The 21,441-nt window shown below is 48.2% G+C and overlaps 1 protein-coding gene across 1 annotated transcript in view; it reads left to right on the top strand.

Annotated features, from left to right (window-relative positions):
* NIPAL4 (NIPA like domain containing 4) overlaps positions 1-21,441 on the top strand; it is an 84,890-nt gene that overhangs the window by 53,046 nt on the left and 10,403 nt on the right. The window contains exon 2 of the mRNA XM_086931225.1: positions 12,514-12,762. Within this exon, the coding sequence (XP_086787351.1) occupies positions 12,514-12,762 (249 nt within the window). The remainder of the gene's footprint in view (positions 1-12,513; positions 12,763-21,441) is intronic.

The raw sequence follows: 21,441 nt of genomic DNA, 5'->3' as shown, positions 1-21,441 counted from the left end.
AACGCTCCGCCTCCGTGATACGGCCCTTAAATGTCCACCTCCCTCCAAAAAGATTATCTGGTACCTTCATGAGTCGTCTCCCGGGCTCACCTCCTCCGCCTTGCCTGAACTCTCCTCCCCTGTCCAGTTGCTTCAAATGTTCATCTTCTCTCCCCCCCAGGCTCCACAGGAAGCCTGCACCCACGTCTCCTAGGCAATGTCCCAGGGCACCCGGAACTTGTATTTCCCATCAGTTTCTGCGTGCGATAACTAGCAAAAGAAGGACTACAATTCCCGACGCCCTTCACAGCAGAGGCCTTGATATGTGAAAATCACTCCATTGTTTACTGATTGCAGAAGCTTTAAGCCTCTCTCTGCTTCAGGAGTGAACGAGGTGTAATTTACTGTGAATAAAACTCTACGGGTGGGACAAGTTATTAGAAGTACATTTCTGCATCACACCAATTGCAGCCTTATAACCCGATGTTCCTATTACCAGCTCAATAGCAACCAGTTTATCACCCTCTAAAGGATGAAAGGCTGAGCCTTCCCTACGAATATTCAGAATTGGTAGAGGTCACACTCGGATGTCGGGTCAACTCAGTGAGTCATCTGGCTTACTGAAGGCCAACAGGTTGTCTGTCTAGAAGTCTTTTATAGTCGTGGTTGAGTTTACTTATATTTATTTCCATGTTTGAAAACATGTTTTGCTTGTGTGTGTAAAAAAGGTACTTTGACGGTTATGGGTGGCATACGGGACGCTCTGTGTGTGAGCTTGTTTAGTTTTACACAATAGACCACGTCTAAGTATACCCCAGGTGTATATTAGTATCAAAGTGTGATTTTTGTTTATAGTAGAGCAGCAATAAGGTGCATGGTTTCAGCTACCAAATAAAACGTATTGAAGAGTACAGCGTTCATACTGATGAGGGGTCATGGCGAACACCCCCTTGCTGTGCTTTGAAAAACGCTCCTTTTCAGGTGGAAGGAATTACCCATAAACACGCGAGCGCATTGCTTGTAGCTGAATGGCGTATGGCAGTTCTTGTGATAACAAGCAGAACCGAAATTACTTTGTCTAATCTCCTAAACAAACATGCTGCGTGACAGCATTTTTTTTCTTTTTCACACACACGGCATTCACGTTTCATTTTTATTTACAATGGGCAGAACAGATGCCGAAACCTCGTTGCCACTCTTCGTGAATGGGAGAAGGGAAAGGATGTGGTTTAACGGCTAGAGTGGTGCACTTTGAGCCAGGGACCCAGCCTTGAGTCTGTCCGGAGGCTCAAACATACTGTGATTCCGGGCAAATCACACTCTCCCCGTGCCTAACAATGAATGTGTCCATCTGTAATGCAACTATTGCTCATGTAAAGCACTGATATCCTAAGGTTGATTTCGAGCTATATAAAAATGCAAAAACAGACATGCTACAGCTCCCTCCCCTGCCCGCCCCCTCCCGCCGTGTCGCATTTCTCCTCCCCCTCCCCTCTCTTCCTTCCGTCCTGCCGTGTCGCACCTCGCCTGCACGTTTTCGGCAAGGAACTTTGCCAGCGCTTGTTTAGTTAACGCTGCCGCATAAAATAAGGCCTTCCCTGCCTTCCCTTGCACTCGAGTCTGAAGTCAGAAAAGACTTATATAATCCAGGGTGCTGCATGCGTTTTTTTGTTAACAGTGAAGGTGTGCGATTGTGGCATATTCTACTTGGGCTGTTCAGGTTCAAGAGCTTTCTTCTAGTTTAAATCATGGTTTTGAGGAAAAAACTCATTGGATTACAATTTCTCTTAGCGACCCACCACCGTCTGGAAATAAATGGCTAACGCTGTAATCTGAAGTTAGGACGCAAACATTATGCAAATGAACCTCAGATGCCGTTTCACGAACGCCCCCCTCTGCCCCCGCACAGACAATCACCTCAAGGTTTAGCGGTTACAAAGCTGTGCCTGGGTAGGACTGCTCAGTGGGCGAATGCATGTGCCGCAGACACCTGTATTCAGCACAGTGCAATGGCTTGACACCCAGCGGGGCCTGCTGAGCAGTCTATCCTTTGAATGTTGGTGAGGCAAATACAGAGGGAGAATGCGAATGGAAAAGAACCGGCAATGGTCAGATGAAAAGAGAAAAGCTAGGATATGGAAGAAAGAGGCCTGAGGGGGAATCAAGACTAGGCAGCCCTGGTAATAAACAACCCCTACATCGCATGGTTTCCCCGATCACCCCAGAGAGCCCATTGTTTCCCTCAAAGACGCCAGCCTCCCCAAGTCTCGCACCAGGAGTCTCCCTAGACATAGGGAATGTCTTATAGCCACAGCTGCAGACTTGGGAGCTTCGAGTCTCGGCGTCGACTCAACCGCCTGTGATTCTGGGCAACTCACCTAATCTACAAGCAAAATAATTGGTGCTCATGCAAAAACGCTCCAATGCCCTTGGACTGAGTTCGCTCTACATATTATTTTTTTTTTAAAGCATTCTTCAAATTTACTCTTTACAAAGTGATGTCACTGTCATAAGGGTTATTTTACTGCAGATTTTGCCAAATCACTCAATTCACCGATAACTGTGCCTGGCTAATTCGACATGTTTTGATTTTTTTTTTTTTTATAGTGGTTTTGAGGAAAAGATTACAAGTTTCTCTCCTAGCGACCCACCAAAACGTTGCATATATGATACAATTAACGGATAGCATAGGTCATAGGACTAAGAGTTGTGCCCTGCATTTTCTTTGCAAAAAAAAAAAAACTGTCTATAAAAAGATGCTTCAATAACCTTATTTTGTTGCGATGTACGATAAAAAAGAACGCAGCAAAATTATGTTTAGAATTTACCTTCCAGCAAATCCGTTCACATTTTATGTTAAAATGAACGTTTGCTGCTGACATCTACTTTTATCTGTGGATAACAAATTGAATTTTCACAAAACTAATTTAGCCTTTCCTCTTTTAAGGTGAGTTAATTCTCTTCCATTAAATTGAGTGTTATTTCTTAGGGCAATTGCCGAGCAGGAAGCAGTGGATACCAGAGGCCTGCAAAGGGCTCCAGATGCGTGCTCGGTGTGTGTATATACGGTAATATATACGGTAATCCGATTACACGTCACATCACACATCTCTCCAAATAAGGCCCAAGTAATCCCGCTCTACTGGCAGTAAATAAGTCAAAGACATTGAGGAGACGCGATTCATCACAATTTTATTCCGTTTTATTAAGTTCTGCTTTTTCAGCTCAATTCAGCCATTTCCTTGTCTCCACACCCTGAAAAAGTCCCACAGTTATTAAAAATACCATGCAACGTAGCGCTGCATGAAAATACTGGGTGCTGCGCCGAGCAATCGGGAGAGAATTGTGCAGCGTTGTACTTACTAATTTTATTTTTAAATGCGGTGTTAGCGCAACACTAAAGAAATATGCCACGTCACCAAGGGCAGAGAGTAGTGTCTTCCATCAGATTTAAACTCGAGGCACTCCCTCCAGGGCAAATGTTTACAAAAGGGGGAGTGACACACAAGGCGGAAATTACACCTTGTGCATGCAAAGGTCACTGAGATTCAGCGGGTCCTCTGTCTGTCCCCCGCTTCATGTCATGCCAGAAGAGCCCATGTAGGCACAGCATCAATGCCAGCATTTCTTCATTCTGCATCCCTCACTCCTAGTTCCTCATTCTGCATCTCCCATTCCTTGGTCCTCATTCCGCATCCCTCACTCCTAGTTCCTCATTCCGCATCCCTCACTTCTGGTTCTTCAATCCGCATCCCTCACTCCTAGTTCCTCATTCCACATCCATCATTCTTTGGTCCTCATTCCGAATCCCTCACTTCTGGTTCCTCAATCCGCATCCCTCACTCCTAGTTCCTCATTCCACATCCATCATTCTTTGGTCCTCATTCCGAATCCCTCACTTCTGGTTCCTCAATCCGCATCCCTCACTCCTAGTTCCTCATTCCGCATCCCTCATTCCTTGGTCTTCATTCCACATCCCTCCCTCCTAGTTCTTCATTCCGCATCCCTCACTTCTGGTTCTTCATTCCACTTCCCTCATTCTTTGGTCCTCATTCCGCATCCCTCACTCCTAGTTCCTCATTCCGCATCCCTCACTCCTAGTTCCTCATTCCGCATCCCTCACTCCTAGTTCCTCATTCCGCATCCCTCACTCCTTGATCTTCATTCAACATCCCTCACTCCTAGTTCCTCATTCCGCATCCCTCACTTCTGGTTCTTCATTCCACTTCCCTCATTCTTTGGTCCTCATTCCGCATCCTTCACTCCTAGTTCCTCATTCCGCATCCCTCACTCCTAGTCCCTCATTCCGCATCCCTCACTCCTTGGTCTTCATTCCACATCCCTCACTCCTAGTTCCTCATTCCGCATCCCTCATTCCTTGGTCTTCATTCCACTTCCCTCATTATTTGGTCCTCATTCTGCATCCCTCACTCCTAGTTCCTCATTCCGCATCCCTCACTCTTAGGTCCTCATTCCGCATCCCTCACTCTTAGGTCCTCATTCCGCATCCCTCACTCTTAGGTCCTCATTCCGCATCCCTCACTCTTAGGTCCTCATTCTGCATCCCTCACTCCTAGTTCCTCATTCCGCATCCCTCACTCCTTGATCTTCATTCAACATCCCTCACTCCTAGTTCCTCATTCCGCATCCCTCACTTCTGGTTCTTCATTCCACTTCCCTCATTCTTTGGTCCTCATTCCGCATCCTTCACTCCTAGTTCCTCATTCCGCATCCCTCACTCCTAGTTCCTCATTCCGCATCCCTCACTCCTTGGTCTTCATTCCACATCCCTCACTCCTAGTTCCTCATTCCGCATCCCTCATTCCTTGGTCTTCATTCCACTTCCCTCATTATTTGGTCCTCATTCCGCATCCCTCACTCTTAGTTCCTCATTCCGCATCCCTCCCTCTTAGTTCCTCATTCCGCATCCCTCACTCTTAGGTCCTCATTCCGCATCCCTCACTCTTGGGTCCTCATTCCGCATCCCTCACTCTTGGGTCCTCATTCCGCATCCCTCACTCTTGGGTCCTCATTCCGCATCCCTCACTCCTAGGTCCTCATTCCGCATCCCTCACTCTTAGGTCCTCATTCCGCATCCCTCACTCTTAGGTCCTCATTCCGCATCCCTCACTCCTAGGTCCTCATTCCGCATCCCTCACTCTTAGGTCCTCATTCCGCATCCCTCACTCCTAGTTCCTCATTCCGCATCCCTCACTCCTAGTTCCTCATTCCGCATCCCTCACTCCTAGTTCCTCATTCCGCATCCCTCACTCCTAGTTCCTCATTCCGCATCCCTCACTCCTTGGTCTTCATTCTGCATCCCTCACTCCTAGTTTCTTTTGCTTCCATCCTCCTTGGGATGAGTCTGCCTGTTTTTTTAGGTCAATTTGGCCTGTAGGTGGGGCAGGCGGTTGCAAACTCTCAAAGCACCTGGGAATAAGTTTCTGTATCTGGGGGGAGCTGCCCTTGTTATTTCTTGCCTCTGTTCCCTGCTGCTGTTCGTTTTTTTTCTTGCCTCTGTGTGGCTGTGTGTGTGAGGGTGGCTCTGTCTGTGTGAGGGTGGCTCTGTCTGTGTGAGGGTGGCTCTGTCTGTGTGAGGGTGGCTCTGTGTGTGTGTGTGGCTCTATGTGAATGACTGTGGGTGGCTCTGTGTGTGTGTGGCTTTGTGTGTGGCTCTGTTTATGGGTGCAAATGCAATAGGTCTCGCATTTGCGAGAGATTAAGCTATTGGCATTGTAAATGACAATGCCATTTATTTGTATGTTTTAAAAACAATAACATAAATAAAAAATGTCATGAGCAATACCAATAGCTCTAACTTTAACAATGCCGAGACCATTGCATTGTAAATGCTTGTTCTTTTTCTTCTTGTGAATGAAGTCGAAAATTCAAACAAAAAAAATGATGGACCCTGTCAAAATTGAAGAAAAGTTGGAATGTAAGAGCCTATGGGGACAATCTGATCCTTTCCAGTTGTGTAACTGGGCTAATGTGCTGTGCCCAAAGGCCACGCATGTAGACTGAGGGCAGTACAGAAGGTTAATGCCCAGCATCCGTGCACTGTTTGCTCCTGTTGTGGCCAACAGGATATGTCTAGCTTTGTTCCAGTGTCATGATAGTAACTCTGCAAAAACCACAGTTGATGGACAGAATGCAGAACAATGTCATACATTCACCCCAGTACCGAGATCTGGGCCTAAATCCATTGTTTTTATGCACTCCACATCACCCCAGTTCAGACATGGCCATATGCAAATCAGCCTTGACCCTGTGCCTCATGGGAACAGTCCAGCCCGAACTGCCAAGCCATGTCTTTCCTAGATCTGTTGACTGGGTTCAAGTTCAAGTTCTGGTATTTGTATAGCGCACTGCTCACCCAGAGGGTCTCAAGGCGCTTGGGTAAGGGGTTCATTATCTGTCGAATAGCCAGGTTTTAAGTTCTTTTCTGAAGGAGAAGTGGTTCTGAGTAAGGCGGAGGTGAGTGGGGAGCGAGTTCCAGGTCTTGGAAGCAAGGAAGGAGAAGGATCTGCCACCCATGGTTGATTTTCGGATGCGCGGGACAGCGGCGAGGGCTTGATTGGAAGATCTTAGTTGGCGGGTGGGTTTGTGGAAGGACAGTCGAGTGTTGAGGCATTCGGGTCCTAGATTGTAGAGGGCCTTGTGTGCATGGGTGAGAAGGCGGAATGTAATTCTTTTGTTGACGGGAAGCCAGTGAAGGTCTTTTAGGTGTCCGGTGATGTGATCTTGGCGAGGGATGTCTAATATAAGTCTCGCTGATGCGTTTTGGATTCGTTTAAGTTTTTTCTGTAATTTTGCTGTGATTCCGGCTTATAGTGTTACCATAATCCAGTCTACTCGTGACCAGTGCGTGGGTGACAGTCTTTCTTGTCTCGAGGGGGATCCAACTGAAGATCTTTTTAAGAATGCGAAGTACGTTGAAGCAGGAGGATGAGACCGCGTTGACTTGTCTGGACATCGAGAGAGAGGAGTCTAGGATGAAGCCATGGTTACGTGCATGGTCTGCGGGTGTGGGTGCTGTGCCCAGAGCGGAGGGCCACCAAGAGTCGTCCCAGGCAGAGGGGGAAGATCCTAGGATGAGCACCTCCGTTTTGTCTGAGTTGAGTTTTAGGCGGCTATGATTCATCCATTCGGCTACTTCCTTCATGCCTTCGTGAAGATTGGTTTTGGCGGTGTTAGGGTCTTTGGTTAGGGAAAGGATTAACCGGGTGTCGTCGGCGTAAGAGATGATGTTAAGGTTGTGTTGACGCGCTATGGAGGCGAGTGGACTCATGTAGACGTTAAAGAGGGTGGGACTGAGTGAGGATCCTTGTGGTACACCACAGATGACTTCAGTGGCCTTAGAGTTGAATGGGGGAAGTCGGACTCTTTGAGTTCTCCCAGCGAGGAATGAGGTGATCCAGTCCAAGGCTTTTCCTTGTATTCCGATGTTGCTGAGGCATTGTATAAGGGTGCTGTGGCAGACTGTGTCGAAAGCGGCGGAGAGGTCGAGTAGTATGAGGGCCACTGTTTCACCGTTGTCCAGTAGTGTTCGGATGTCGTCAGTCGCTGCAATGAGGGCGGTTTCGGTACTGTGTTTGGCTCGAAACCCAGATTGAGATGGATCGAGGGAGTTGTTGGATTCAAGGAAGGCGGCGAGCTGCTTGTTGACGGCTTTCTCGATGACTTTGGCCGGGAATGGGAGGAGGGATATGGGTCGGTAGTTTTTAAGTTCAGAGGGGTCTGCTGTCGGTTTCTTCAGAAGGGCGCTGAGTTCGGCGTGTTTCCAGCTTTCTGGAAAGGTGGCAGAGTTGAACGAGCAGTTGATGATATCACGGAGGTGGGGTGCGATGATGGAGTCCGCTTTGTTGAACATGTGGTGGGGGCAGGGGTCAGTTGGTGAGCTAGAGTGGATGGAGTTCATTAGGCGGATGGTGTCTTCAGTGGTGATTGGGTTCCAGGCGGTAAGGTTGTTAGTTGGCGGAGTAGGAACTGAGGGGGGTGGGAAGGGTTGAACGCTGGGAGTATTCTTGAAGCTGTTGTGGATGTCGGCAATTTTGTTGTAGAAGAAGGAGGATAACGCATCGCAGAGGTCTTGGGAGGGAGTTATGTCGTTAGATGCTGCGGTGGGGTTGGTGAATTCTTTGACGATGTTGAAAAGTTCCTTGCTGTTGTGAGTGTTGTTGTCGAGATGATCCTTGAATGCTGATTTCTTGGTGGATCGAATCAGTTGGTGGTGTTTGCGGGTGGCTGCCTTGAGGGTGGACATGTTATCGGTGGTTGGGTTTTTTCTCCATGTTTTCTCCAGGGTGCGGCATAGCTTCTTGGATTTTTTAAGGTCATCATTGAACCAGGGAGCCTTTTGGCTGGCTGATTTGATCTGGTGTTTTTTCAGGGGTGCTAATTCGTCAGCACTGTGGGTGATCCATTGCTTGAGATTGGTGGCCGCTTGGTTTGGGTCCGATGAGAGGGTGGGAGGGTTTTGGTTGAGTGATGTGACGAGTTGGTCGGAGGTGATTTTGTTCCAGTTTCTTCGAGGAATAGGTTGTGAAGTGAACACAGCTGTGGTCCGTCCAGTGTAGAGATGTGGTGCGATCGAAGGAGATGTGCTTGCTGGAGGTGAAGATAGGGTCGAGCGTGTGTCTGGCTAAATGGGTGGGGGTGTCAACAAGTTGTTTGAGTCCGAGATTGGCTAGGTTGTCCAGAAGGCTGGTGGTGTTGCTGTCGTGTTTGTTTTCAAGGTGGTAGTTGAAGTCTCCTAAAAGAATGTAGTTCTCGGAGGCGAAGGCATGTGGGCTGGCTAAGTCGGTGATGTCGTCGCTGAATTGCCTGCGGGTACTTGGAGGCCTGTAGATAAGGGTGCCTCTAAGTGTCGTCCTAGGGTCGGTGTGGATCTGAAAGTGGAGATGTTCGGCAGTTGCAAGATTATCATCGGAGCTGGTCTTGATTCTGATGGTGTTCTTATGGATGGGTGTGAGTGTTTGATTGGTTCAGATGCTCCGTCCATCACCACCACCTTTTGTACCACTTTGTTCGCCATAAGTTGGCAGGGTATGCTCAGACGTGAGTCCCTTGCTCACTTTGCCACTGGATTCAAGCAAGCTGGGCTGAAGACGGCTGAAATGCCAGAAACAGGTCCTCGGAAGCTTGTTTCCGGTCCAGGGAAGGCATGGCTTGGCAGTTCGGGCTGGACTGCTCCCATGAGGCACAGGGTCAGACTGATTTGCATACGGCCATGTCTCAACTGGGGTGGCAGAGTGGGCTAAAGAACGGTGATGAATTAAACCCAGATCTGCTGACTGGGTGTGAGTGTTTGATTAGTTCAGATGCTCCGTCCATCACCACCCCCTTTTGTACCACTATGATAGTAACTCTGGTGCTGAGGGCGCTGTGAGCCACTAGTGGGGGCTGCGGATGAAGGAGGAAGCTGTCGTCTCCTTCAAGGGCCAGAAGTGGCAAGTGGCAGAGGTGGTCATCCACGCCTCAAGCATGTGACTGCTGCTGACTCCCTCTGGTCGTAAAGGTCCTTGGAAACTCTGGCGGTACCCAACAGCCAATCCCTCTGTTGCAGGCCTCCTGGTTGGTTTGGTTTTAGCATTACTCTCCTAACGCATGTGACCAGTTGGAGATTCAAGCAGGTTTGGGGCCTGTGGCCACAGTGGAGCACAGTTCTGAATATGGCCATGTCAAGTCCACTCGTCTGAAAAGCGCTTTGACTCCTCATCGGGGAAGTAGGCGCTATATAAATGCAATTACAAAGACAAAAGAAAAGGTGCTTTACATGGAGGAAGTACAACTTCCCTCAGCAGCTTGTCCTCACATGTATTTGCCTGTTGCAATTTGTGTGCTAGTGCCAAAGCACAGCGTTCCTGATCTCTATCAGCACTTTCTTAGAACATTAACCACAAAACAAAAATTCAAGGGAAGCCGTCAGTTGGACTCCTGAAATGCGGTAACTCTTTTCTGGCTCCCTCTGATGTCCGCTTTGTGTGTTTTAACCATGTGGAGGGTCCCTCTACCCGAGCGCTTCCTTTCCAGAGCCGACTGGGTCCTGTCCACTGGGGCAGATGCCCAGGGGTAAATGGACCCTTGTCTGTGCTAATCAACGTTGGGTCTCGGGTCAGACCCCGAAGCTTGTCAAGTCTACTGTGTCTGATTCAACGCCCCTAGCAGAAGATAGCAGGGTCAGGCCCTGGGTGCAGTTGCTGTGCACTGCATGCACTACACCTGTGTAGGCGCAGTTCATTTAATGGTTAAATGTGTGTGGTGGTGTGTGTATACTACTATATTCTTGTTGCGTTGGGTGTAGCCCATGGTTCTTATAGTTGGGGTCGTGCATGAAGTGGCTTTGTCTATCTCACTAGACCTACTTTTCTGTCCTACTGATTTTCAGCAACTTTCCAGAATGCTTTTTCAGGAAAACTAGAGCCATGGATGCCTCGGAGCCCCCCTCCTGCTTTAGGGGAAGCTGCAGATGGAACTGTTAATATGTTAACCCCAGCTTGCTCTGCAGGAATATATTACCAAAAAGTCTTCTGGTCGTGTAGCTGTATGAAATGCACGCCTCACCTGCTGTTAGTCAGTGGATTACATCACTGCCCTCTGCAGGTGTTTGCTGATGAAAAGATATAAATAATTTGAAAGTGCATCACAGCGTGCAAAGGTCAGTCATTTATTTGTTGACATATCTTTCTCGTGATTCCAGCTAGGTCCGAAGCCACCAGGCTCTTTTCTCTGATTCAGGTCCAATGGCATGTGAAGTAATTTCCTGTGATGTCATCATGACAGAGATTGTGGAATGTCATTTCCAGTGACCTCATTCTTGTCGTTTTGAAACTTGATACTGCTACCTCTTTTCTTTGGGTATTGAATGTTAACAAGTATGACTCGATTTACTTAGTGAGTTCATAGAGTCCTTATGCGCCCGGCCTCAAACTGCATCCATGAGGATCTGCATATTACTGCCTTGGGACAAATACTTCACTAGTGATGATGGCACCTTGTGTCTTGATTTGCAAGGCGTGATTTCCTTCTTAGCCTCATGAGTGAGATGGGAGCCTTTTTTTCCCCTCGGCCATCTAAATGCATTTTTTCACCAACAGAAGTGAGGTGAAGCAGATTTGGTAAATCTAACTACAGCTTTCCTAAAAATAAATAATAATAATATACGTTTGAAGCAGTGTGTGCCTGTCTTGCATTGTAACCAAGGGTGTGTTTTTTGGTATGAGTAGTCCACAGGCCTCTGGATTGACCGTTTGAGTGCTTAATTTCTGCCTCTGGGTGTAGGTGGTTGGCATTGGAATTACATTTTTCATAATCGGGCTTTACCACACAGCACGCAAGAGAGGCAGAAAAGTGAGATAAAAGCCATAAATGAAAATTAGAAAAACAGTGACGAGGGAAATAACAGGAATGGAAAATAACCAGTAAGAGGGAGAGAAGGTGGCGGGAAATGTAGGGAGTTGGAATCCTATTTCAGCAGCACTAGCAGTGGGTTCTAAACGTTTGGCCCCTGCACATATCTTTTTTATAGATTAAGCACAATGTAGTTCTGGCTGCAAGTGCATGCTCCCAGCTTTCTAAATGGTAGCTCCGAATGGCAACTTGGTCTAAATGGTGAGGTCCAATTGTAATCTTCGAGAGTTGAGATGCAGTTAAAGGTGTGTTTGTGTTTTTTTGTTTTTTGAAAGTTCCAAACTAGAGTAACTACACTATTTCAATAGTAGACTGGAGTCCGTGCCACCTGAGATGCAAGTTAGTGCAGTGAGAAAGATGCTCTCTGCTGTAATGTCTTCTCGGTGCTGAGAAGACGACTTGGGTAGGATGGTGGAAGTTGGATAATTGCTGCCTCCATTTCTCCTCTTCCCCCGATCATATTTGCGTGCCCCAAAGTTCCATTTCTCTCTATTGGTTCAAATTTTGAAGGGCTGGAGTAATGGGTTATGGTAAGGCCAAATGATTTTCCACAAGCACACAGAAGATTTGTGGCAACGCTAAACTCTTATTCACCGAGTTTGGCTAAGAAGAAGAAAGGGCCTTGGGTTGATCTGACAGGACTATTCGGCCATTTTCCAATGGAATGGGGCATAACCCAGTCTTGGCCTTGCTCTTACATTTATATTGTGCCACCACAGCTTTGGTACAGTGGGGCAGAGGTGTTTTGAGGGCTTGCTAGATCCAGTACACTCTAAGAATACTTCAGGGATATGTGCTGTTGAAGAGGCAGGATTTTCGGCATTGTAACCGTTTTAGACACTTTTGGAGCAAAGCTTGAATTGAGTGCAGCTTCCAGACAATGCAAGAGGACAGCGGCTCTCTGTATGGCCTTTGATACCTTTCTGCTATCCCTCGTCAGATCTGTTGCTTGAACAATACTATACCCTGCTCTTAAAACAATGACCAGCAAAATGCAATATTTTTATGCAGTCTGAGATTACAGCTTTTTTTGTGGCACAAGTTCCAAGTTTTGTTGTACGGTGCTTCTCTTTCTAGGTCTGTTCTTCTATTTGACATTGTGGTATTTTCTCAACATTTTAGGTACTCTGGTTGCCCTGCCCTGTCCATCCGGGCCAGTGGTCTGCCGAATTGTTGGGGGAAATGAATGGCCCATCACCATCTATGGGAATGTGACAATTGGCACTACTTGGGCTAATGGTTTGTCAAGGAACTATGACTTCTTCATTGGCCTGGGACTGGCCATCTTGTCCAGCTTACTCATCGGCAGTAGTGTCATCCTGAAGAAAAAGGGTCTGCTGAGACTGGTGGAGCATGGAAGCACCAGAGCAGGTAAGACTCGCAGGGGCGTGTGAACAACAATTACTCGTCATGAATTCATTTCTTCTAGGGGACCCTGCTGGATCTCGTGTATGCTACAAAAAGTACATAGCACATGTATGTTCTGAAGAATATTAGCATTATTTGAGCCTGTGCATATTGTTGTATACTGGGCTCTTGTTGGAACTTTGCATCCTCAGGAACCCTGGTCATTGATAGCCGCACAGCTCTCACGCATAGTCCCTTCTTGATATACCTTCTTAGAAGCTGTGCATCACTGGCGCTTGTTGGTACCCATGCCGCATCCTATGAAACATTGGCCACTGCTGCCTTGTGATAACCACTAGGACCTCTCCAGCCTTTGCACCACAGGGTCTTGGTGAAACCGCACACCCTTCCTCCCTGTGATCCACTGGTCCAGGGAACACTCGTCTTTGTCAATCACTGAGCTGCTGCTGAGAACTGCATGCCCAGTGGACTGCTGGTTCCTGCTTGGATGCACACATCCGGTCTGAAATGAGCCCTCGCTGCCGTGCCAGAACTTACTTAGCTTGTTCGTTTGGATTTCATAACCTAGGTAACCTGACCTCCGCGGTGACCTCACCTGTAAACATGTCCATTGTCTCCCAATTGCTGGCCTTGCCTGTTGCTCTCGGTGGTTTTTCTGAACAAGGAACTATCTGCTTTGTCCTTCGCACATCACTGACCTCATCACGGAGCCTAAGCGCATACCAAGTGCAGGTGTGTACACAGACACGCGTTGGCTCCAGTGATTCCGAGAGAAGACGCGGGCGGACACCCTCCTGTGAAGGCGTCGTCGCTTTAAAATGAGCCATCCTGAAATAAAGTTACAGTTCAGCAACCTCAGGGGTACTTGCCTCTTTGGTACTTCCCTCTTTGGGACTCCCCAGTAGGATGCAATTGTAAGCGGCTGCCTTGTTTGTAGGGTGCTAATCAGAAGTAGCAGAGAACCCCTACTCTGAGGTTACATGCCCTACATCGCTCCTAGCCAGTCCAGGGCGAGGGCACTTAAAGCAAGAGAAAGGGGAGGCGGGACACGTAGGCACACGGAGGCCTGCAATGTTCTCGGAGCTTCCTCGCTTTTCGGAAATCCTTTCTGAGGCTGGGTGGGCTGGTGCCGCTGCTGCCTGCCCTCCCGTGGCTTGTGCATGGGTGAGGGAGACGGCACTGGTCAGCCAAGGCTTGTATGGCGTTTTTGGACCTCCGTGCGACTTTTGCTAAATCCTCGTTTACTACTTCTCCTCCCCTTTGCCCCCACCCTCGTCCCCTACACCTGCGAGTATCAAGGGGGGGAGGGGGAGGGGGGGTAGAGGGGGCAGTGGCTGAGCTGTGGTTCACCCAGGCTGGCATATCAGTGCTGCTTCTCGTGTGACTGTCCATATTCATGCTCGTGGCCTTGTATCGGTACAGGTCAAGTTGTGTTTCGGCTCATACATTTCTGTTTACAAACAGACGGTATCCGAGCACAGACAATCAGTTGTCTAAAATTGGTATCTTTTTTTTCTCTCCAGCATTCCTAACCAGTAGCTAATGCGGATCAAGCCTGAGCTTTTCTGGCAAGAGAATTGGAACTAACAAATCACTAACTTCCGGCTAAAGAGGATGAGGCGACTTTGCAGAAACATGAACTTCACCAGTCCTAGAGGCAGAGGTCCCCTATCCAAAGCTATCCATGCAGTGCTGATGGGCCCCTCAGTGGCATTACCAGTGTATATGGAGAGTTTACTCTGCACATCCAAGCCAAGTAGCGTAGGGGAGAATTCCAAAATATGTCTGCAGTACTAAACTGAAATTAATGCGACCCATTGAAACTGTGTGCATAAACTTTAACTTAATTTAACCATACTGGACCTACCTGCCTACTCATGTTTCCAATATTCATATCAGTGCACTCTGCATGCAGCAGATCTCCGTCCCTGCCTGTGTATGGCAGCGTTTGCTATTGGATAAAGTGTTGGCATGGCACAGTAAAGCACTTACCTGCCGCTTTGTCAGCTCGGTGCTCTTCTGCTGCTACTGCACAGGCTCCCAGACTCCTCCTGCTCTCAATCCAGATGCTGCTCTCATGCTAGTAATACTATTACCCAGCATGAGTGAAGCCCCAGAGTTGGTTTTGCTTTCCCACTGCGACTGGAAACCTGTGCCTGCCGTTCTTTCCACCATGCAATTGCTTGGAGAGATCTCCGTGTGCATGACGGTTTGGCCGTCCGAAGACGTCCGGCCAAACAGATATGCGCACTTGCAGCAGTGCCCACCACTCCTTCAGTGCTGTCGTCCTCATGGCCCCGCCCCTAAGACTTTGCTCCTGGGGAATTTAAAAAAAATAAAAAAATAGTTTTATTATTTTTTGTGTTTACAGGTGGGTGACCCTTCTCTGCCATAATGGAGGAGCCACCACTGCCTGTGTACTGAGAGCCTTGAATGTGACCTTCATTGTTTGTAATAAATGTATGCGATCTAGTTAGCAGATGGTGTCCTGTTTGTAAATGTTACAGACTATGTTCTATTGTGCTCCTTATGGTCTTTCCTGTAGCATGGAGCTTATATGAATTATTATGAAGTCATTTCCTCTGCCAAACGCAGTTGTCATAATTCTGAATGTTATTGTTCTGCTGGATCCACAGATGGGCTGGCAGATCACCTTCAGGCCCACTTTCAAAGGCCCAGGACCGTGGAAAAGTGTGGCTCACTGGTTAGAGGAGGCAGACCTGGAAGCAGAGGTCAGCCCGGGACCAGGGTTCAATTCCCGGCTCGGTGTGGTCTTGAGTCCTAAAATGTCCATGGACTCGACAATTCTCGCTCCGGTGACTACTCGATTCACGGGTTCACACTCTGCGACTCTGGGCAATAGCTTGCTTAATCTCCACAACGGCCCCTCGCGGAGGGATGCCTGGCTTTCACCTTGCGGATACCCTGCCGGGGTTATCTCACAGGGGAATACCAGGACGGGTTCCCTAAGCAAGCGCTTAGAGACCAGTTGGTGATTTGCGCTATATAAATACCTATACATTTACATTTACATTTACTGTGGTGGCCTCGCTTGGCAGGACTCACACTTAGCAGAGTCCAGGTGCTGATTGCAAGAAATTAGCTCTTGGAGTCACTCTGGTGGTCCTTGGTTCAGGTTACAGCTTCAGTCCTTCTCATCCAGGCAAGAGGACAGCAGGTCAGTGAGGCAGGCAGCAATCCTTGAGGTTAGCAGAGTAGCTGCACTTTCAGCAGCACAGTAGTCTTTCTTCCTGTCAATCTTCCACATGTACAGAAGTGTACTGAAGAGTTGGTGTCCGAGGTCCGATATTTATACCTGGCACCTCCTTTTGAAGTGGAACAAGATTCTGGAGGTTTCACTTCGAAGTTCAATGGTTTCCTTCCTCTCCTGCCCTGGCTCCAAACTAACTAAAGGGGGTATGTAATTTTTTTTGTTTGAAGACAGGACACCGCTAATTCAATTTGAAGCAGAGCTGTGCCAAGCTACACCCTCCCATCCTGCCAGAGATGGCCCACCTAGGATCTCTTGTGTCTAGGAGGAATTTGTAAAGCCCAACTGCCAACTACACCCAGGCATGTGACTCATAGATAGCCTACAGGAAGTAAATGGTTAAGGCAGGAACATTTTCTACAAGTCGCATTTATAAAACCGCAATTTAAAATCTAACTTTATCATAAGAGAAGATTTTTCATTACACCTCCAAAGACACCAAACAAGAACTGTTTACCTTTTCCCATTTGGAAGTTACAGCTTATTAAATGTAATAAGGTAATTCCAATGTTAGGCCTTGCAGTTGTGTATCACTACCAGGATATGTAAAACATAAAATTGCATGTCCTTCTTTTTAAATACGTTGCACCCTGCTCTGTGGGATGTTTTCGAGCCTTTCCAATGGTTGACTCATTTATTAAAAAGGAAGGTTTGGGCCTGGCAAAAGGCTTATTTAACCAAGTCGAAATGAAAGTTTAAAACAGCACACCCAGGCTGCAATAGCAGGCCTTAGAAATTATTAAAGGCCTTCTTATGTGCGTGGCACAATAAGGGCTGTAGGATTTAATTTTCGAGACCCTGTGTACATGGGTTACCACTTTACTAGGGACTTAAAAGTAAATTCAATCTGCCAATTGTTCAAGTCTTGGCAGGAGCACTCAACATCCTGTGTTTTTGGGCAAATTACTTAATCTCCTTGTGCCTTACAATGAAATGTGTCCCTGTGTAACGCAGTTGGTGCTCTGTACCACCCAAGTCGACTTCGGGCGAAATAAAACTCCAAAGAAAAAAACTTTTAGCACCAACAGTTTGAAAGGTCAGGAGACTCAGCAGTCAAGTCAGTTAATGTTACTGTGTGCGTGAAGCTCTTCTATACCCTCCACCCCAAAATCTCACCCACCCTCTGTTATTAGGATGGCTTTGGCTTTGACTTCAAAAAGCTTGGAGTGGACAAATGCCTTCAAAGCTGAATTCTTGACGAGGCCTTCCGCATAGTTTAACCCCCCTGATAATGGAAGCCCCCATTAGGGGTATAACTAGCCATATGGGCCAGTGGGGTTGATGGCAGTCTGCTACTCTAAGGCGTTCGTGGCCATGGTAGTGGCTCGGTTGTGGGCGCAGTCCCAAAGTAATTTTGCAAGAAAAGTACACGACTTTCTTATACATACATATGTGATGTGGTGTTTCTTTGAAAGGATGCTGGCAGCAACTGTACCAAACACAAGAACTGGAAAATGTTACAAGTTTAGTTGTGTCTGCTGTAAAACGTTTCGCTTATTAGCCAATATATTTTGAAAATTGTGCTGTAAAATGAATCGTGTGACCTCATTTTTATATTGAAACCATGCTTGAGGGAGAGAACCACTCCAGAATCGGTGCAAGGATTTTTGGCGCGCCTGGCAAAATATTATTTTGCAGTGGCAGCTTTCCGCATTTATCTAGAAACTGCGTGTATGTTGGCTTTCTTTGTTATTTAGCACCATCTAGTGTTGGTTTCCTCATACTCCACATGTACCAGACTTTTAGGTCTCTCTAACCCTTCTCTGCCTTTTATGCCCCTCGTTACTCTCATGAACAATGTGGGACTCGACTGTTTTACTCTCTTACTAAAATGTGGGGCATTATCAAAGCTCGTCACCGTTTCTTTTTCCACCAGTCCAGCCATGGCCAATCAGGATTATTGCTGAGCTCTGTGGCTTTGAAGTGGGGCAAAATCCGTTTCTCCCTTTTCAAATTCGAAATATTTCTAATTGGTTAAATTGCACTACTTACGAAGCGAGTAATCGCTGGTCTTTATTGGTTAATTCAAATTGTTCATTTCTTTATCTTTGTGTGTAATTTGTTGAGGTGCTGGAACGCGGGAGTCCAGGGGGTCTGGAAGCGGCGCAGGTACACGATCCTAGCAGTATATGCCCCGCCCAAGTTACAGACACGCACACTCAAGGCAATCACCGCTATACTCATGGACACAGCCGACACAATACAAATAGTGGGGGGTGACTTTAATGACGTAATGTGCGCTTCACAGGATCGGTCGGGGACACCACATGCAATAGGGTCCACTTCAGCCCCAGCGCGGCAAATGAACATCATCTGCCTCACCGATGTCTGGAGGTGGCTTCATCCTACGCAGGAGGCCTACTCCTTTTACTCGGGGGCCCACAAGGTCTTCTCTAGGCTAGATTATATCTTTATATCCAGGTAGGATGTTTCAGCAAGTGATTTAGCAGACTACAAAGCAAGGGGAATTTCAGATCACTCCCCGCTGTATGCGCAGTTGGGGCGGGAGAGAGGAGAGAGGAAGGCAGAAATAGCGACTAGCGGCCTGGGACCTCCAAACACCGGAAATACTATGGGGCCTCCGAGAGGACATAAGGGTGTACATGGCTGAGGAGAATGAGGGTACGGTGGACTCGGGTGACCCTTTGGCCCTTTGGGAGGCAATGAAACCGGTCCTGAGGGATCGCATACAAAGTAGGCTGGGAGATGTCAGGCAGAAGCAACAGGACAAAATAGCCAGTGAAGAGGTGTCTATCTTAGCCCTAGAAGCAGAATACCACCAGCGAAAGGGAGAGGCACTCCTTAGGAAACTGTTAGACACTCAGAGACACTACAGGGAAATAGTCACTGACGAGGCACGTACTCAAGCGTTGGCGACACTCCACCGACTATATGACGTGGGTGACCAGTCCGGCAAACTCTTGGCATGGTTGAGCAGGAAAGAAAGAGCGGCAAGGTGGGTGGGTCAGATTACGTTAGCGGGGAACAGACGGGCGTACACGGATCAGGCCATAGCGGATGCCTTCGCGACATATTATGAGAACTTCTATAGGGCCAGGGATTTGGGTGACAGGGAGGAGGCGCTACACTACATGAGCGATATGGAGGTGCCGACTCTGTCCCCTGAGGCCAGCACAGCCTTGGAGGCGGAGGTGACACTGGAGGAAATATCAGAGGCCATAGCATCGCTGAAACCGGGGAAGACACCGGGACCAAATGGCTTCCCGGCAGAATTCTTCAAGCGGACGGCTGACCTGTTACAACGACACATGAAAGCTTTATTCGTAGAGGCATACCAGGCAGAGTGTCTACCGCCAGACCTCGCCTTAGCCACTATGGTCCCGATTTACAAGGAGGGAAAGCCCAGGGACGATTGTGCCTCCTACCGCCCCATTTCCCTCCTCAATATGGAGACAAAGATCTTGGCCACTGTCCTGGCTAAACGTCTGCGACAGATCATTGCAGATCTGGTGCATATGGACCAGTCCGGTTTCCTCCCGGATAGGGCGACCAAATTAAACCTCCGCCGTACTCATAATTGGCTGCAGGAGGTCCGAGGGCGGAGTGAACCACACTGGTTCCTCTCCCTGGACGCGGAGAAGGCCTTTCGACGCAGTCCATTGGCCTTTCCGGATGGAGACCCTCCAGCGCTTTGGGTTTGGCCCCAAGTTTTTAAAGTGGGTTCAACTCCTATACTCAGCCCCGAGGGCACAAGTACGAGTTAACGGGAGGCTGTCCCGCGAATTTCCAATCAATAGGGGAACGCGCCAGGGTTGCCCACTGTCCCCCCTTCTCTTTACCCTCACAATAGATATATTGGCGATACGGATTGGACAGAACCAGGGGATCAGGGGCTTCAACTGGGGAGACTCGGATGCCACACAGGAGAAAATATCCCTATATGCCGATGATGTCCTGTTGTTTGTAACTGACCCAGACACGACAATCCCGGAACTGTTTAGAGAACTGGCGGGCTTCGGTGCAAGGGCAGGCCACACTATAAACTGGCACAAATCAGTCCTCTACGACCCGCAAGGCATGGAACGGAGGGAGTGCCTGCCAGGGCTACTCATTCATACAAAGGAGGGCTTTCAATACCTAGGTATATATATAACCCTGGACAGGGAACTCTCCTTCACCAACAACGTGGCCCGAGTCATGGTAGGTGCTACGGCTGAGATGGATAGGTGGAGACAGCTCCCGCTCACTTTGCTAGGTCGCGCAGCACTCTATAAAATGGTCCTACTACCGAAGTTCCTTTATGCACTTCAAAACGAATACTATCCGCTGCCAGCCAAGACTTTGACTAAAATCCATGCGGATTTGAGGGCGTTCCTGTACTTGGGGAAACAGCCGAGAGACTCTCTATCCACACTACAGCGCCACCAATACAGTGGAGGGATTTCTCTTCCCAACTTGGAGGCATACTATTGGGCGGAACACCTCGCCCCGATTAATGAGTGGTTACATGCGGCAGCCGATCACCCTACCTACGCACTAGAACGGTCTAAGTGGGCAAACAAAACCATACTGCACTACCTCTATGGAGGGACGGTGGGGAAGCAGTTCCTGCCGGCCACGAAGATAACGCTGATGGCATGGTATAAGGCGACGAAACGAATGGGATGGGACAAGCGGCCCACCCGACAGACACCGTTATGGTGCTGCACGTGGTTGGGAGAACTCAACAAACTAAGAGGCTTCAGACGATGGGATGATATCGGTATTTCTACAATAGGAGACGTGATTGCGAGGGGGGAACTGAAAACCTTTCAGGCGCTTCGGGAAGAATTTGGCTTGCACTCCACCCAGTACTACAAATATGCACAGCTGAGACACGCATGGAGGGCGCAAAACATCACTCATTGACATCCCAGAATACGCACCACTGGAAGGTAAACTACTGCAGGAACAGATACTGGGTGGGACGATATCCCTCACGTACAAAACTTTGACCAACAATATGTTAGGGGACTTACAGGACCTACTGGACAAATGGGAGGCAGACGTGGGGAGGGGGGAGGGGGGGGGGGGGGGGATTCTCATGCACCCACGCGAGGTAGCAATTAAGTCGAGGCTTCGACTCATACAATTCAAGGTGCTACGCAGATCCTATTTCGACAGGGTGCGCCTTTTTAAAATGGGGAGGATAGCTGATACAGCGTGCCTTAGGTGCCACCAGCAGAATGGCGATTTTTTTCCACACACTTTGGGGTTGCGAAGTCACTCAAGAATACTGGGAGGGTGTATTCATGGAATTGGATGAAGTACTGGGTGTGAACCTACCGCGCGACCCTAGATTGGCGCTACTGGCCATGACGACAGAAGTAGACCTGACCCGCCCTTTGATCATCTTTCTGGTACTGGCTTAATTGGTAGCGAAAAGGGATATTGCATGATACTGGGGGGCA

This window comes from Lissotriton vulgaris, chromosome 7 (assembly GCF_964263255.1).
Source record: "Lissotriton vulgaris chromosome 7, aLisVul1.2, whole genome shotgun sequence".
NCBI lineage: Eukaryota > Metazoa > Chordata > Amphibia > Caudata > Salamandridae > Lissotriton > Lissotriton vulgaris.
Note: the sequence above shows the minus strand (reverse complement) of the source record. Positions and strands in the feature narration are given on the sequence as shown.